The 17,728-nt window shown below is 41.5% G+C and overlaps 1 protein-coding gene across 4 annotated transcripts in view; it reads left to right on the forward strand.

Annotated features, from left to right (window-relative positions):
- Positions 1-6,019: 6,019 nt before the first annotated feature.
- Positions 6,020-17,728, forward strand: part of RBMS3 (RNA binding motif single stranded interacting protein 3) — a 1,285,867-nt gene continuing 1,274,158 nt past the window's right edge. For all 4 annotated transcript variants that reach the window (XM_030205863.1, XM_030205882.1, XM_030205872.1 and 1 more), the window contains exon 1: positions 6,020-6,516. In XM_030205863.1, coding sequence (XP_030061723.1) covers positions 6,442-6,516 — 75 coding nt within the window. In that variant the 5' untranslated portion in view covers positions 6,020-6,441. The remainder of the gene's footprint in view (positions 6,517-17,728) is intronic.

The raw sequence follows: 17,728 nt of genomic DNA on the forward strand, positions 1-17,728 counted from the left end.
AAAATTCTGCAGGAAACAAAACACTTCTTGGAATCACTGTGGATTGAAATTCCATGTGTAAAGGGGGAAAAGATAATGATAGGAGTGTACTACCGTCTGCCTGGCCAAGATGGACAGATGCAGAAATGTTAAAGGAAATTAGGGACGCAAACAAACTGGGCAACACAATAATAATGGGTGATTTCAATTACCCTGATATTGACTGGGTAAATGTAACATCAGGACACGCTAGGGAGGTAAAATTCCTTGATGAAATCAAGGACAGCTTTATGGAGCAGCTGGTACAGGAACCGACGAGAGAAAGAAAAATTCTAGACCTAGTGGAGCACATGATCTGGTGCGGGAGGTAATAGTGCTGGGGTCGCTTGATAACAATGATCATAATATGATTGGATTTGATATTAGCTTTGAAGTAAGTATGCATAGGAAATCAAATACATTAGCGTTTAACTATAAAAAAGGAGACTATGATAAAATGAGAAGAACGGTGAAAACTTGGAGGAGCGACTACAAGGGTCAAAAATTTACATCAGGCGTGGATGCTGTTCAAAAACACCATCTTTGAAGCCCAGGCCAAATATATTCCACGTATTAAAAAAGGAGGACGGAAGACCAAACGACAGCCGGCGTGGTTAAATAGTGAGGTCTGGGGTACTTTAGTGAGGTCTGGGTTTCTGCATATACGGAGTATGGAATGAACAATTATTTACCGTTGAACATTTCATGTTGGATACAGACTACTTTGGAATATAACTAGTAAAACATACTTGTGATCAAGACTTTCACACGGTATCCACAACGGGACAGAGGAAAATGTTGGACATCATTTGTTTTTGATTCTTTTTTTGTTTTTTTTTATTTTTTGTATGAGTATATCAAAATGATAGAGAAAAATATATGAATTGAATAACTGAACAAAGTATTTGAGATTATTATTGGTAAGATAAAACAAAAGTAGAGATTAGTATATTAGTAATTTAATATGGACATAAGAAAGTGCTCAGAGACAATTCTCAACTATATTACTACTACTACTACTACTACTTATCATTTCTATAGCGCTACAAGGCATATGCAGCGCTGTACACCATTCACAAAAAGACAGTCCCTGCTCAAAGAGCTTACAATGAAGTACCTTCAGTGTTAGCCTCCTTAGGAGTCCATTCCCCGGGATTCGCAGACCATTCCAACTGGTCTCTTAGGTTACCTCCAGGACTCTTTCTTGCTTCTTCAGTCCCCTTTCCCTTCTGGATATCTCCTCCCAGGAAGTGCTTTTTATAGGGCTGCTAATAGCTCACCCCTCCCCTTCTGGACTCCTCCTCCTAGAAGGGTCCACAACTTTCTCCAGGGTGCTTCCTTCTTAAAGGGGAGCCATCTTCTTCCCTCTGCTATGGGCCCTCCTCAGCCTATAGATTCCTGGCCTTTTGTAAGAGCTCCCTCTGGTGGCTCCTTTCATATCATTTTACAGGTTTTTCACCATGAAAACGCCCTCTGGTAGCCTCTTCGGGGCAGGGCATGACACATCCTTATCACAAAATATACTCAGAATGGATTCCAGATGTGCATAAATATGTTGAGTGGTTAAACAAAGGAACATCATTAATGTGTAATTAATATAAAGAACTATTGTCATTTCAATGGTCTCCATACAACCCCACCAGGAGAGGTTGAGAAGAGACCAACGGTGAACCACATCTTTGGTATACTAAGTAACATGTCTGTATTTTTGAATAGTGTGGGTGTGCTATTTAGCTGGCAGTGGGCAGTGTGTTTGCTTTCTGCCACCAGCGTAAAACTCAGATATTCAATTCCAGGCCATATCCAGGTTTATTTTGGCCACTAAAAAGTTAACCAGCTATGCAGATATTCCACACTAACTGGTTAACTTTTTAGCAGTCAACGATAGGCTTGCTTTTGAAGTGGCCTATTTTAACCACTTAACACAGCCAGTTAGGTGCTGAATATCTGTGCCTAACCAGCTATGTCACGTGATATAGTCGGCTAGCGGCTAAATGGGACATTCAGCGGGAGATGGATTTCTTCTGCTGAATATCCGCAGTTAGGCACTTAAATGCTATTTAAATTGCCAATTAAATAGTTTTAAATATCGATGGGTATGACTTCAAGATCAGGACAGAATCTAGAATCTAACACCATCCATGCACCATTGAAGATTGTCATCACCCAGTTGAGATTTATTGCAAACAATTGTGAGAGGCATAATGATAGACTTCTCCCAATTTATTTTACAGCTGGACACTCCAGAAAATGAGTGAATAAGATGCATAAAACATGGCAGAGATTGGAGGGGGTCATGGTCCACTGGAACACCAAGGAAATTTTACAAAAAGATTGGGGGGTCAGGGTCCACTTGACCACCAGTGGAGGTCAAGTACATCAGAGCTGTGTCAAATCCATTTGACAGCTCGAACTCACAAACAGCGAGGATGCACAAAGGGGGATCCGTGCAGCTCATTTGCATGCAATCCCCTGTGTGCATCGCTGGCTGTTAGCGATTCAATAAATTTTAGCGAGGCAGCAATATTTTACGGCTACCTTTGTGCATCGGAGCCTCTATTTATATAAAGTGTTAACCAACGTATACAAATGTTTAACATCTGTAACATCCTTTTCAATTCATGATGTATAATTCTCTAATTTAGCTGACCTGATCTTACTTTTATATTCATTCACTGTCAATCTCCAGTCTGGCCTATTATTTTCTGACTGGTTCTTGCACCATTTCCATCTCCTACAGCACCTTTTCAACTCCAAAATCTCTAATTTAAACCAGGGGGATTTAACCTTCAATGGGTATTTGTTTTTTTCTTTCTAAACCTGAAGGGATGGCACCAGCTTGAGAAGAGCCCAAACTAGACATGAGTCACCAAGCAGTGGTGAGGGACTAGAACCAGTGACAGAGTCAGCTCCAGAGAAATTTCCAGATCTGGTGCGTGAGAGAACAAATCCAGTATGACAGTGACCAAGGCATTAAGATATAGACACTGCTAGAAGAGAGGTCTGAGCAGGCAGGGGGGACAGGGGCAGTCGCACAGGGCCCCATGTCCCCATGTCTGGCACGTCTCTTCTCTTGTCTCAGAACACCTCCCTGCTCCGTACCTTAATGTGCATCCACATTTCAGTAGAGAGCATCAGGCAGTGGCAGTGATTTTCATATCCGTCAACTGCTGAGCCCAGAGCCTCCTCGGTGCTGCATCCCACTCCCTTTTGATGTCACCTCCTTTTAACCTCTGATAAATTATGGCTTATGGTGGCGGGGGGGGGGGGGCGCAGGCAGGGTGCCCCACTGAACTGGTCTGCACAGGGTTCGGCAATTGCTAAGACCGGCCCTGGGTCTGAGAGGCATTCACAGTCTGGGAAGCTAGACCCAATGAACAGAACCAGCCAGGAAGACAACATTGCGTTAAACATCCCAGCCAACTGCACATTAGCCCTTTTGCAGCTTAGTGAAAGGGCAACTAAGCTGGCACTCTGCCCAAACTCTGCTTCTGGTGTGCCCCTGACTTTGTCGATTAGGGGATGGCCATTTAGCAACAATAAGTGGCACTGAATATTAGCAGCTGGCCAGCGCAGCAGGGTTTAACTGGGCAGGAGCCTTTCCTGCTCTGTTAAACCCTTTTGAATATTGACCCCTTAATGCAGGAGTGTCCAACCTTGGTCCTTGCCAGGTTGGGTTTTCAGGATTTCCCCTAATGAATATGCATGAGACCTATTTGCATAAAATGGAGGCAGTGCATGCAAATAGATCTCATGCATATTAAGTACATAAGTACATAAGTAATGCCACACTGGGAAAAGACCAAAGGTCCATCGAGCCCAGCATCCTGTCCATGACAGCGGCCAATCCAGGCCAAGGGCACCTGGTGAGCTTCCCAAACGTACAAACATTCTATACATGTTATTCCTGGAATTGTGGATTTTTCCCAAGTCCATTTAGTAGTGGTTTATGAACTTGTCCTTTAGGATACATCCTGAAAACCAGACTAGATTGCAGCCCTCCAGGACCTAGGTTGGACAACCTTGTCTTAGTGTGTGCTAAAAAAGATCAGTGCACCCTAACCTGGGAAATAATGTCATTAGTGTATTAAAATGCCATAGTGCATGGTAAAATTTATGTGTGAAACTAACTAACAAAAAAAACACCAAAACTCTGGGAAAAAAAAAATGAAAACTAACCAAATTATTTTTGCCTGCATACATCCCTATTTTTTCATGGAGAGGGTGGTGGATGCTTGGAATGCCCTCCCACGGGAGGTGGTGGAGATGAAAACGGTAACGGAATTCAAACATGCGTGGGATGTGCATAAAGGAATCCTGTGCAGTAGGAATGGATCCTCAGAAGCTTAGCCAAAATTGGGTGGCGGAGCAGGTGGGGGAAGAGAGGTTGGTAGTTGGGAGGCGAGGATAGTGGAGGGCAGACTTATACGGTCTGTGCCAGAGCCGGAGATGGGAGGCGGGACTGGTGGTTGGGAGGCGGGAAATACTGCTGGGCAGACTTGTACGGTCTGTGCCCTGAAAAAGGCAGGTACAAATCAAGGTAAGGTATACACATATGAGTTTATCTTGTTGGGCAGACTGGATGGACCATGCAGGTCTTTTTCTGCCGTCATCTACTATGTTACTATGTTACTATGTAATAGGAATCACTTGTATTGATTGCACTAACACTTTAACTTTGAGGTTATACAACTTATTCCATGGTCGGTATTAAATCCTACAGTTCTGGAAGTAAGGGTCACCTAGTATAGGTACAAAGTTCAGAGTCTTAAAGATGCAAAGGAAAGGCAATCCTAGGAAAAGTGTCCACATTTTGAAAAGTATTTAAAGAGTTAACCCATTAGTGCCCAATGTTCCCATATGGGAGCTTATTATGGGAACATTGGGCACAAATGGGTTAAAATATAGTACAAAACTTTAAATCGGTACTTATTGAAGACAGCTTCTCTGGTTAAAACGTATTTAGAAGGTAGTACATTTTTATGAGAAATATTTTCGGTGTTAGTCTAGCACAATAAAAGGTACCAAACATATTGACACTATAAAAATTGGTATTTGCGGTTGCTGATTTCAAATTATTCATTTTTTTTTTTTTTTCTGTTTGAAGGAGCAGCAAATAAAATTTTATTTGTTTCGTTTCCCTCCCAACTTCTTTGTCCTGCTGGGACGTATTAGGTGACATTAGCCATTGCTCAATCACCTAACAGTAGGATGGGGTTGCTGGAAAGAGCCTTTTTCTGCTTAGCGCTTTGGTTCACCTCAGTCACCCTGGACACCTTCTTGACCAAGAGCCGGGGTGCTCGGGCTTGGCTGAGGGGGGGCCAGATCACACTTCCTATTTCTCAAAGTTACTCTTGCTCCTATTCAGTTCTCCTTCTGGCTTCTGTATTCCAAATCTTTGCGCATCTTGCTGCTTTCAGAAGCTGATCTCCGGAAGTCTACTGCCAATGAGTAAACCCTTGTGAGGTTCAGTGACAAGGTGGTTCTTTAAACGATCAGGAGGGCAGCTGGACTTGGTAAATGATTACTATTTACCTCTAAATAGTTACACATTGCCTCTCCCTCTGTTCCCTTCCTGATCTTCTCTCTCTCTCTCTCTCTCTCTCTCTCTCTCTCTCTCTCATAGGATCGTGTCTCTTTAACGTTTCTTCAGCAGGAAGAAAAAGCAATACAAAACTGCTTTCCTCTCAGAACTAGCCAGCAAAGGGAATCGGGACTTGACTGGCTGGCAAGCAAGCAGCAGCAGCAAAGCTGAGGCAGGCTGTTTCTTCTTGGAGGAAATACTGCAGCCTTCTGGACTGGAGCTGCCTTTGGAGGGAGAGGTTGGCTCTGGGATCCTCCCACCGGCTGCTAAGAGGGGGCTGGAATGAAAGACAAGACGAGCCCTAAACACCATGTCACTCCGTGAAGGAGACGGCAGCAACTAGCCTGGGAAGGGGAGATTTTTTTTCCAGGGAGGGAGGAGGGGGGAAAGAGGGGGGGAAAAAAAGAGGAAGGAGAGAGAAGAAGCCGGGTTTTTTTTGCAGAGGTTTGGAGTTCCGCTGGCTTCCTGATTCCTGTAACTGGACTTTTTTTTTTTTTTTTTGGCAATTGACATTTCTCTTCCTCAGCTCTGTTTAGACAAGAAAAAAAAATGCTGTATTCTGACTGAAAAAAACACCCCACATAAACAAGAGGAAGAATATATTTTTGTTTGCTTGGATTTTTTTTCCCCCAATTCTGATTATTTGTGGTTATTTTTTTTCCACCTCCAATTCTTACCGTGTTGGAACTAGTAAGCAGTGGAAGGCAAGCACGTCCCGAAAGCCTCATCAGACATCAGAAATAGGGGTGTAAGGAAAAAGAAAAAAAGAAGAAGCCAGGCCTGGGGCACTACACCCTTGTCAACGAGTTTCCTGCATCGGAGGCAGAGATTCCAGCTACATGGGCAAACGCTTGGATCAGCAGCCAATGTACCCTCAGTACACTTACTACTACCCTCATTATCTGCAAACCAAGGTATGATACTCTCTGTTCCTGCGTCTCGCCACTCCTGTTCGATATGATATCATTATGCACTTACTGGATGATGGATAGGCAAGTGCTACACATTACACTTCGCTTTCTTCTCCTTGAATTGAATATCCTGGGGGGGGGGGGGGGGGGGGGGAAGGCAGCGTTAATAGGCAAAGCTGGGATATGAGAAATAGGAAGGTCAGACACGATGGCTCCCCCCCCCCCTCTTAAAGAAGCCCACGGTCCTGTTAATTCTTTTGTGTGTGTGTGTGTGTTTTTTTGTTATAACTGGTTTGTCTTCTTGCTGTATGATGCAGGCAGCACCCAGCGTGTGTGAATCTTTATGGCACAAGCTGACAGTGTCAGGCGTGTAACCCTTGCTTCACTGGCACTTCAGAGAGTGAGAAGCCAGGGGAGCGAAGTAGCTTAAAGCTTTTATTATGATGATGATTTTTCTGACACGGGAATGAGCCACACGGATTGCGAACTTTTAATCTGCTAAATTGGTGCCAAAGGGGGGATTGCTCTTGCATCTCTGTCCAAGGGTGAAACTGAGCATTTTCAATCAGGTCTGAGAATAGAGGGCAGAGTTTAAGTGCAAGGTAGACTACTTTTCCCACTACCCCTAGGTTTACTGCAAAGCAAGAAATTCTGACCTTTTCTAGACACGCTAAATGCTTCCAGCAATTAGACATGGCTTAGCTAAATGGATATATATTTTTTTTTCCTGTTGGACCATGTCTGCCTGGGAACCAGAGTATTCAGTACGATTCTGTCTTGTGTTGTCTCTGGTTAGCTCTCTCATCCTAGGGTTTCCTAAGTTTTTGTTTCTGCTGCTGTTTTGTTTTCCATAAGAAGGCTAGTTTGTTTCGCTGTTCCTTTCAAGGTCGACTGCAATTTCAGTTTTACCTTTCAGAGCGTTAAAGCCCTGGCAGTCTGCTCTCGCCTTCCCATTGCTGTGCTGTCCTCTGCTTTTTTAACTGTTTTCTGCATATGGGATCTAGATGGAAAAGCCTTCCCTCAAAACCAGTCCAAGCATCTGAAACAGTTTAGATGTCATTTGAGAGATCAGACCTCTAAGTAATATTTGAGAAACCTGATACCTACAATCACTGGTCCTGATGGAGTATATATGTTATAAATAAAGAGAGGTCTCGTTTAACCTTATCAGCCTACTTTCAACGTCTGCTCTTTTTTTGATGGATTTTAATGTATGATCTCATAGCTTTTTTTGTTTTAAATGAAGTGATTTCAAGAGAACCGGCATTCCACAGAATACATAACACAACTGACCTAAATCTGTGAACAGGGATATATTTATTATTTAATATTCTGCATGCAGAATCTGGAGTGCTGCAGCGTCTGGGTCCTGTTTAGCTTGCTAGGAACTTTTGAGTATGTTAAAAAAACATATTGCAAAGCAAAAGTGAGGTGCTCGAAATCAGATCTTGTCGGGGGAAATCCTATAACAAAGCAGTAGTAGTGGAAAGCTAGCGTAAGAAGACTGTGCTATTTTTTTCCCCTATGCTTCCTTTAAACTCAACTCCAGAACCTTAAACGTGTGTAAATGACTATACAAGCATTAAAATTCTGGATTTGAATTAGGAAAATAAAAAGAAATACGTTTCTACATCCTTGTGTTTACCGTGAAGGACAGCACTGCAAAACTATGATAGGGAAATGCTGCAGCCTTCTCCCTGGTGTGCAAGAGAAAGGGATCTTGATGCACGGAATAGGCGAAGTTCAATGACAGTTTAAGCTCTTCTGTTCACTTTCCTCCCCTCACCTTGTACAATGCATCTAGCTCAGCAATTTAATAAGGAACAGCACTGATTTATTTTATTTTATTGTAACAGTAGGAAGATGTGTATAATGAATGTCAGCAACGCTTTACCCCAAACAATAACCAGCAGATATTTTGCACTGATATCTGCTTGTGTGTGCATATCCCTGTCTATATCTCTCTACACACACACATGCTCAACTGTTCACAACAGCAGCAAAGTAATGGCAGTTAAAAAGAAAGAAAGAAAGAAAGATACAGCGAGGTAGTGCATGTGAGGTTGCCTGAAATTTTCCTAGTCCCTTGGGATCTCTTAGGAAAGAACACGAATGATAGGGTGGCAAGTTATAGTATTTTACCTGGGCGCCTTGGTTGTGAACTGACCCATCCACAGCCGCTGCCAAGAAACTCTCACTGAAGTATCCTAGGTTTGTGAATGATCCTGTTGGGTTTAAGTAAGACAAAATGACCCTATTGAAGAAAGTAATGTGAATCACATAGGAATGGAATTGTAATTCAGACCATAAATTCCTTCACTGTAAGCAAAAAGTTTGTTTGATTCAGTAGATTAATTTTCATTGTGAAAGCTTGATAGGTTGCAGCATGCTGAGTGCCAGTCATTTGAACAAACTCTCATTGCAGGCTTGCATTAGAGGTACAGCTAGGTCGATTTTGCTCTCAACTTTCTTATGTTAGAGGGCAAGAAAAGGAAAGCAACATTTTTATTTGTAGCAGTGTCTCATGCACCTGACTCTATTCTCAGTGGGATTTGGGAAATGCTTGAAAGAGAAATACATCATCTACTTGGATAAAAAGTGTGATATAAATGTAGTAAATACATAAATGTAATAAATCTATCAATGTGGGAGAAAATGGGTGTGTGTGTGTGTGAGGGGGGTCCCGTTAAAAAAAGCATAGCTTATGTAGATGTCCACTACACTGTTGAGGTTCATCATCTTTACAGGCAAACAATTGTAGTTAAGTGGCTTGAAATTTGTCATCAACCCCCCCCCCCCCCTCAATGAAAAGTAGATAGTGTGCCATACTGCCTAAAAAATGACATCATTATAGAAAGGCAAGTTGAGGGGCAAGAAAAGGAGTCCAACCAGAATAATCAAAGTGAATGAAAGGCTTATTAGAAATCTCGGTATTGCTGCCTTACATATGCCAACTCTAGTCTACGTTGTTCTGCTTCATGAGTAAAAATAAATAAAATACAGCATGGTAAAATAAAATAAATTGCTCAGTTGATGAGACAGAGGTGCAACAGGCCATTTTTTTTTCATAAGAATTTTCCGAATGCTCTACACACTAGCCAAATAAAATAAATAAATAAATAAATAAATAAATAAATAAGGATAGTTTTTAAATAAATTATACAGGCCCTTATTGTTTGGCTTATTGAATCAATATACTACGCAACATATTTATACTGCTCTTTTCTAAAACTGTACTGAATAATTTCATTCCATTAAGGGTCTGCAATACAGTTTGCATGGCCAGCCACTGTTTGTGAGCAGGGTAGTACTAGATGGGGTTAACTGAATGTCAACATGTGATCAATCATGCACTCTGTTCTTCTACTACAGGCCAGAGCAATTCTTTCTTCTGGTGGATGTGTATTGCTTTAAAACCTCAAGGAACCATATAGTCCTTTCAGCTACCCCAACTCACAGCCACTGAGCACTGGATTTGCTGTGATATGTTCGATATACTTAAAATAGTTGGATTACTGCATTCTTCATGTTTGGCTATTTGAACATAGAAAAGGTCTTGTGGAATATCAGGATATCTATCTATCTATATACAGACCTCTCTCTCTCAACCTTTATTCAATATGGCTGGCAAATACACTCAATATGGCTCTTCTGGCTGGTGGTATTCAGACTATGTTTGGTGACTAATGGGGTTAGGTATAAGGAGTAATTCGTCAACTGCACACTGAGTTTGGACTGCATTTCTAACCATCTGCAGCCTGTACTATGGCCAGAGCTCAACAGTCTGGTTTCAACCCATGTGACCGTGCCAGAGTGAAAGCAGAAGCAAACCCTGGGAAAAAGGAGCAATCAACTCCTAGGAACTTCTTTTCATGTCTGCTACCTTGATACATCCCTTCCCATGCCAAACCAACCAAGCATTACAGACACAAAATCTAGTTCTGAAAACAACAGCTCTCAGGGCCAATTTCAATTTTTGGAATTTGTTAGTTTCTATTTACTGCATATCGTTTTGCTAATTATACAGTTTTAGGAGGATCACCAACATGTCAATGTGTTTTCTCACCAAAACAGCAGCCTGCTAATCGTAAACACTTCTGTTTTAACGTAACTAAATATATCCCACTTCTTAAGTATACAGTACATTCAAGCATTTCTATACATGCTCTAAAAAAAACCCAAATGCTAGCAGCAAGTATCATAACTAACACTTTTTCATTTATTTATTTATTTTTATTTGTTGCATTTGTATCCCACATTTTCCCACCTCTTTGCAGGCTCAATGTGGCTTACAATACATCATGAGTAATGGGAGAATGCTAGAAAATAAACATTTAGTATTACAGAAGGATCTTGGTCAACATGATGATAATAAGACATAGTAATAGTATACAAGCAGATATTATGATACTGTTTTGAATATAAATGGGCGAGTTGTGCATATTCACATTGGTTGATCTTTGTGGTATGCTTTATTAAAGAGATGGGTCTACAGTGATATGCGGAAGTTCGTTCTTTCATAGGTCGATTTCAAGCTGTGCGGCAACACGTTCCATAATTGTGTGCTCAGGTAGGTAAAGTTTGACGCATGCATTAGTTTGTATTTCATACCTTTGCAGTTGGGGAAGTGCAAATCAAGGAATGTGCGGGATGATCTTTTGGCATTCCTAGGTGGTAGGTCTATCAGGTCTGACATGTAAGCTGGTGCGTCACCATGGATAATTTTGTGAACTAGTGAGCATATTTTAAACGTGATGCGTTCCTTAAGTGGGAGCCAGTGTAATTTTTCTCGTAGGGGGCTTAGCACTTTCAAATTTTGTTTTGCCAAATATGAGTCTAGCTGCAGTGTTCTGGGCTGTTTGAAGTTTCTTGATTATTTGTTCTTTGCAGCCGGTATATAGTGCCTTACAATAGTCTAGATTTTTTTATATTGCATTGGCCCTGGAGAAAATTAACATTTGGTAGGCTGTGATATTTTGATTGAGGACCACTGACGTAGTTAATGCTGGCATCAGGTCTGGCCTCAATCCTCCCTCACCTGATGGAGGTTGCAATGAGGGCAATGGAAATACGTTTGTGAGGCCAGCAATCCATGCGTAGCCAATATCATGCAGCAGGAAAATTCCTGCTGCTGGTTGAGGAGTTTGCTATTATGGAGGAAAGGGCAGGTCAGCTGCAAGGATGAAACAAGGGAAACTGTGACATTTTTCCTTCTTTTGTCCCTCCCCCCCCCCCACCCTGGATACTATTTGTTATAAAGTTATGATTTGTAATTTGTGCTGGGATTTTATGTCACAGTTTGTTTTTTTTTTGTTTTTTTTTTGGGGGGGGGGGGGGAACAGAAGGAATGTAGAAATAGTTTGCTTGAGCTATTAATTGTTCCAGGATTCACCCCACCTGGCTGCCAGCAGTCAACACTGGGTGACCCAGGTGAGCCATTGCTGTCATACTGGATAGCAGTGATGTTGGTGTGACATGGCAGGGCCTGAATGATGGTCATACGAAGGCTAGACTGATCTGAAACCCAACCTATCTTCTTGGGCTGTAGTGGATCATGTTCCAGAGTGAGAGGCATTTACATTGCTTGGCTGGCTTGGGTCTCGTCATCTTTTGGTCCGTGTTAATAAAACTGTAGCCCTCGGTATCCCAGCTGTATTATTTTGTCAAGTGATTATATTGAAGCAGACATCCTGCAGAAGGCTGCAGGAGACAGAAAGGGCAGACAGTCCTGGCTATCCATGCTGTTATTAGACAAATGAAAGGAATGTTGCAGTATATTACATTCTATAAGGAAAACACTTCCATTCATTAATCTCTGGGAAAATAGTTCTAGGGATCTGCATCAGTAATCTACTAAGTGTCGGTGTTTGAACATTGCCAGAATCATTTTGCTACAATGTTACTGTTTGTACATTGTGTTGCAAGATACATTGCTTACAGGAAACTGCTAAATAGACCAAGTTCAGCAAATACTCATCCTGGCCTTTGAAGAACCTTGCGGGGAGGCTTCTTAGTTTTAAGGAATTTGTTTAAAGACAGTACCAGATTCACAGCAATTACATCTTCAAAAATGTCAAACAGATGGGAACAGGATGGAGAGAGAAGCTTCAGTTCATTCGGGGTCACTCTGAGAGGGGTCTGGATAATGTTCTCTCTGCACTGTTGTGAAGTTTCGCAGTACTTATCTGTCTCCCTGGAAGGGACTGATTGTACAGTCATGGTTTCCTTGTTCTATGTCCCATAAAAATGGGCCATGCTTTAAAGGCCAGCCTCTTTCTAAACAATTTGTTTTGAGGATTGCCAATGATAGAAAGGAGAGGCGCATCGAAAGCCCCTTCAGTGCTTGCCTCCAAAGCCATACTAGCATGTTGTTTTGTAACAGTGTCATAAGACACAGCTGGATGTGATTAAATAGTGTAATATAAAAAGCATGTGTGATAGAGTTGTTCCATAGCAGATGAATGCAGATGGGGAGAGCAGAGAACATTGGCTTACCCATCTACGGTTACATGTTGTGCTGTTATAGGTTCTCTCGTTTCTTCCACACACACACAGTCTTTCATGGGTGAAAGAGCATATACATATGTTGTCTCAAAGAAGATAGGTCAGGCTGAGAGAGAAGGATCATCCCGCACATTCCTTAACCTGCACTTTCCTAACTGCAAAGGTCTAAAATACAAACTAATGCATGCATCAAACTTTACCTACTTGAGCACACAGTTATGGAACGCATTGCCGCGCAACTTAAAAACAGTCTACGAACTAACGGACTTCCGCAAACTACTGAAGACCCATCTCTTTAACATGACATACCACAGAAATCAACCAATGTGAATATACACTACTCCACCACATATATTCAGAAATGTATCACAATATCTGCTTGTTATATTACTATCACTATCATGTTACCAAAAATCCTGCTGTAATACTAATTATCAATTTTCTATATACTTCCATATTCATGATGTATTGTAAGCCACATTGAGCATGCAAAGAGGTGGGAAAATGTGGGATACAAATGCAACAAATAAAAAAATAAATAAATAAATAAATAAATAAATAAATAAAGGACGGTGAAAATACGGACAAAGCTGCAATGCTATTCTATATACAGCGCTGCGTACGTCTAGTAGTGCTTTAGAAATGATAAGTAGTAGTAGTAGTATATATGGGTGGATCAAAAGAAAACAGAAGGAGGCTACCTTTTTCCAAAGAATTCATAAGTCTTAACGGAGAGATGAACACCAAGACACAATTCCTTAGGATTATTCTATGCTTACAAAGGGGGTCTTTTACTAAAGGTGCATTAGCATTTTTAGCTCATGCTAAAAATCAGCTGGTGATAAACGCTGAGACACCCATTTTATTCCTACGGGTGTCTCAGCATTTAGCACCAGCTGATTTTAGGTGTGAGCTAAAAATGCTAATGCACTTTTAGTAAAAGACCCCCAAAGAAAATTAGGTTGGAGGCTTCATCTTTTCTGTTTAATTCATATGTTAATTAGATGCATCTGTATCATTTGGGGATCTGATATTTGCAGTGAACACTTTAGCTCTCAATTTCTGTACTAATAATATATGATGTATTATTTTCTTCCAATGCACAAGCACTTGCATGGAAAGAAAGTTACACAGACAAGACCCTGAAGCAGTTTTATTTTCTTTAAATGTACAATTTCTGTTATTGTCTTTATCAAAATTAGTTTAAGAAAATAGGAGTTTCCATACTGTGTCAGACCAAACGTCCCTCCAGCCCAGTTTCTTGTTTGTAAGAGTGGCCAATCCAGGTCACAAGTACATGGCAGAATGTAGGAACATTTTATTGTGTCAGTAGTTACCTACTGCAAAGCCTGAATGGTCTTTGCTGTGCACGTGGGCAGATCTAAGCCTTGAAATTTGTGTGGGTTAATTATGGCAATCTTTGCTGCTAGCCTGATTCTTAAGCAACTTTCTCTTTCTGATGGTATCAGTCTGCCACGCATTCCGGCTTCTATGCACATGAGTTGTTATAGCATAGACCAGTGGTTCCCATACCTGGTCCTGGAGGGACCCCCACCAGCCAGGTTTTCAGGATACTCTCAGTGCATGTTCATGAGAGAGATTTGCATGCACTGCTCACTGCATGCAAATCTCTTTCATGAATACTCATTGGGCATATCCTGAAAACCTGACTGGCTGGGGTGCCTCCAGGACCAGGTTTGGGAACCACTGGCATAGACCTATCAGCCATCTACTGTGGTGGAAATCTAGTGGCTCTGTGGGCCAAAGGCAGCCACAGAAGCTGAACTAAATCTCATTCTCCATTAGTAGCTGGCCACGTGCCCAACAAAATTGAAAAGAATTTCTGCTCCTTTATGAACTGTAGCACTATGAAATATGTACATGCAGTTATACTTTCATATTTTATTTATTTATTTATTGCTATAAAAATACAATGGCTGTTTCCATGTCTTGTCATTTATTATCAACAAAATTACACAAGTGAAACCACATTACCTGTTTTTCACATAAATATGTAATGAAGCCGAGAATGCAGATTATAGCATTTGCATGTGTTACAAGGTCTTCCTATAGTGAAAATGATGCAGTTTCAATTTTGACTGATTATGGCCACATGCATTACAGAAGGGAAGTATTGACCAAGTCAACCCTATTTTTCCTGAGTTCCCTGTGGATGTAAATGTCTTAATCAGGCTAAACCACTTTGGACTATGTTTTGTGTATGGTGTACAGCGCTGCGTATGCCTTGTAGCACTATAGAAATGATAAGTAGTAGCAGTAAGTCTACATTCTCAATGTAATCTCCCATCATAATGGGGGTAACTAAGAGGTAGGAGTAGAACTCTCCAGAGTCACTGGGGGAGGATTAGAGGTGTGAGAAGAGTGAGGATACAGCCCAAGGGGTGGGGTTCCGGAATAATTTTCAGAAAGAAAGTGTTGCTGAGTAATGATTGACAGTTGGGGAGGAGTTAGAGTTGATAAAAGGGGATTGCAGAGGGGAAAACAGGGTCTTTGGTTGCCTGTACCCCCAGTGGGACCCTTGAAGGAGAGGGAGGTCCTGGAGTGGCAGAATAAGTTAAGGCTGAATTAAGGAAAGTTGCTGCCCCTAACAGTGGCAACTGAGGAGGAGTGAGGAGCTCTAGGTGGGTAAGGGGCACCCAATCCTGGAGCAGGAACCAGAGCAGGGGAAGCCTGTTCAAGGCCAAGGAGCCTTGGATTATTGGTAGCCCAATGGGATGGGGTAAATGGACAGGAGGAACTGTATATAAGAAAATATCATGGGATTTGCTGAAGGGAATGAGTTGGAAAAGGATTGAGGTTGTAATACGCAATCTTGAGAGAACAGATTTGCTGAAACAAATAGTTGACTGTATAGATGGAGTTATAAAATGGTTTACCTGCTGGTTGCAGAAAGTTTAGTATAGTAGAATTTGCAAAAAGACAAAAGAATTATTGGAGTGCTGTGTGGCTCTTCTGAATTGGAGTGAGGATGTTTGCTCCCTGAACTGGCAGAGAACCCCTTAGAAGCTCAACTTTATTCCTCATTGCTACCATACCTCTATTCTGGTCCATGACCCACAGCCAAGCTCGAACAGGAGAGACTGAACAGTGTGGGGAGTGTGGAGTGAGAGAGTACAGCAGTGTGAGATAGAAGAACAAATCTTATGGGTGTGGCCCAGGTTGGCCATTGAAATTGAGCTGGTGGTGGTGCAGGTGAGACCCGGGTTACATCATTATGAATTACAAAGAGATTTTCACAACAGATTCTTTTGGTGATACCCACTTTCAAGAGATTAAGGGACTCTTTTACTTAAGTGCAGTAAAGTTTTGTATTTACTGAGCAATAACCCCCAAATTCTATACCGTTGGGCTTTGGTGAAGGCCACAGCTAAGCATAAAGTTGGGCTCCCAACTTTATGCTTAACTGTGGCCTTCACAAAATGGTCAGTTGCATGCACAACTCAATTCAATAAGTGGCTGTTGATTGGTGTTAACAGCCAGTTGGTTATAATTGGCCTTAACTGGCACTAATTGTCAACAATTATGGGAGGGGCATGGGACATGGGAGGGGCATGGGCAGATCAGTGCTGTGTCAGGCACTTACGCACATATGTTATAGAATACTAACATTTACGGCCCTGATATTGAGACAGCGCTGTCGCCAGCAAACCCAGTATTTCAATGCTGGGGCCATATCTGAGCACTAGAATTGAATTTCCGGGGGGGGGGGGGGGGGGGGGTTGGCACTGAAAACCTAGTTGGTTAAGCTGACATTCATCAGCTGACCAGCTAGGTTCTTTCAGCCAAAGATAGACCTGCTATTTACTTGGATCTATCTAGGCTGGTGAAAATCAACAGTAACCGGCTATCTCCTGCTGAATATCGGCGAATAGACAGCTTGATGGTATTTAACTGGCCAGGTGCCATTCCTGGCCGGTTAAGTCCTTTTGAATTATCGGTGGTACATGCCTAACCGCCTACAGTTGGGTGTAAGCATTTACACCAGCCTTTGAGTGTTGACAGATTCTGGACGTTTACCTTCATATATCACCGCCTTTTGTGTATTTGTATCTGATGATGCTGTTCAATAATCCTGTCATGCCAGTGCAGTAACAGTGACTGAGCATTAATTAATACACCAACTGTTTAGTGTGTGTGTGTGTGGGGGGTGTTGAATGAGAGTTGCTAAGGGGAATGAGCATTATATAATAATAGTATTATTTTAATGATGGATTGATATCATTGCATTTGCAATGTGCTGGGAGGTTTATTTTAAATTAAAAGTAGGTAATGAAAATGTCATACATTAATAAGCCTTCCATTATTATTATTTATTTATTTTTATTTGACAAACTCTTATTATTTTTCTTTATGGAACTTCTATTGTGCTCAATTCGTGAACTATGGCAGTTGCACAATATCTGGGCTTAGTACACTCAAGGGCATTTTTTTTCCCAAGTACAAAAATGGAAAGATATTTGGGATGTCTGCCTGTAGAGATTTACTGCAGTGCATCATTTTTTGCACAGCTCTGTATTTTGACCACTTGAGGCCATTGAGCCTCTATTGACCCTGTCATGACATTTATTTTTATGGACAACTCTGTGTTATTGTGTCTGTTCTCACATTTTAAAAGAGCGGCTCCTGGCTTCCATGAATCAAACTAGGCTGAAAAGAAAGTTGTTTGACGTTTATTTTATGAAGCAAGGTA

This window comes from Microcaecilia unicolor, chromosome 1 (genome assembly GCF_901765095.1).
Source record: "Microcaecilia unicolor chromosome 1, aMicUni1.1, whole genome shotgun sequence".
Taxonomy (NCBI): domain Eukaryota; kingdom Metazoa; phylum Chordata; class Amphibia; order Gymnophiona; family Siphonopidae; genus Microcaecilia; species Microcaecilia unicolor.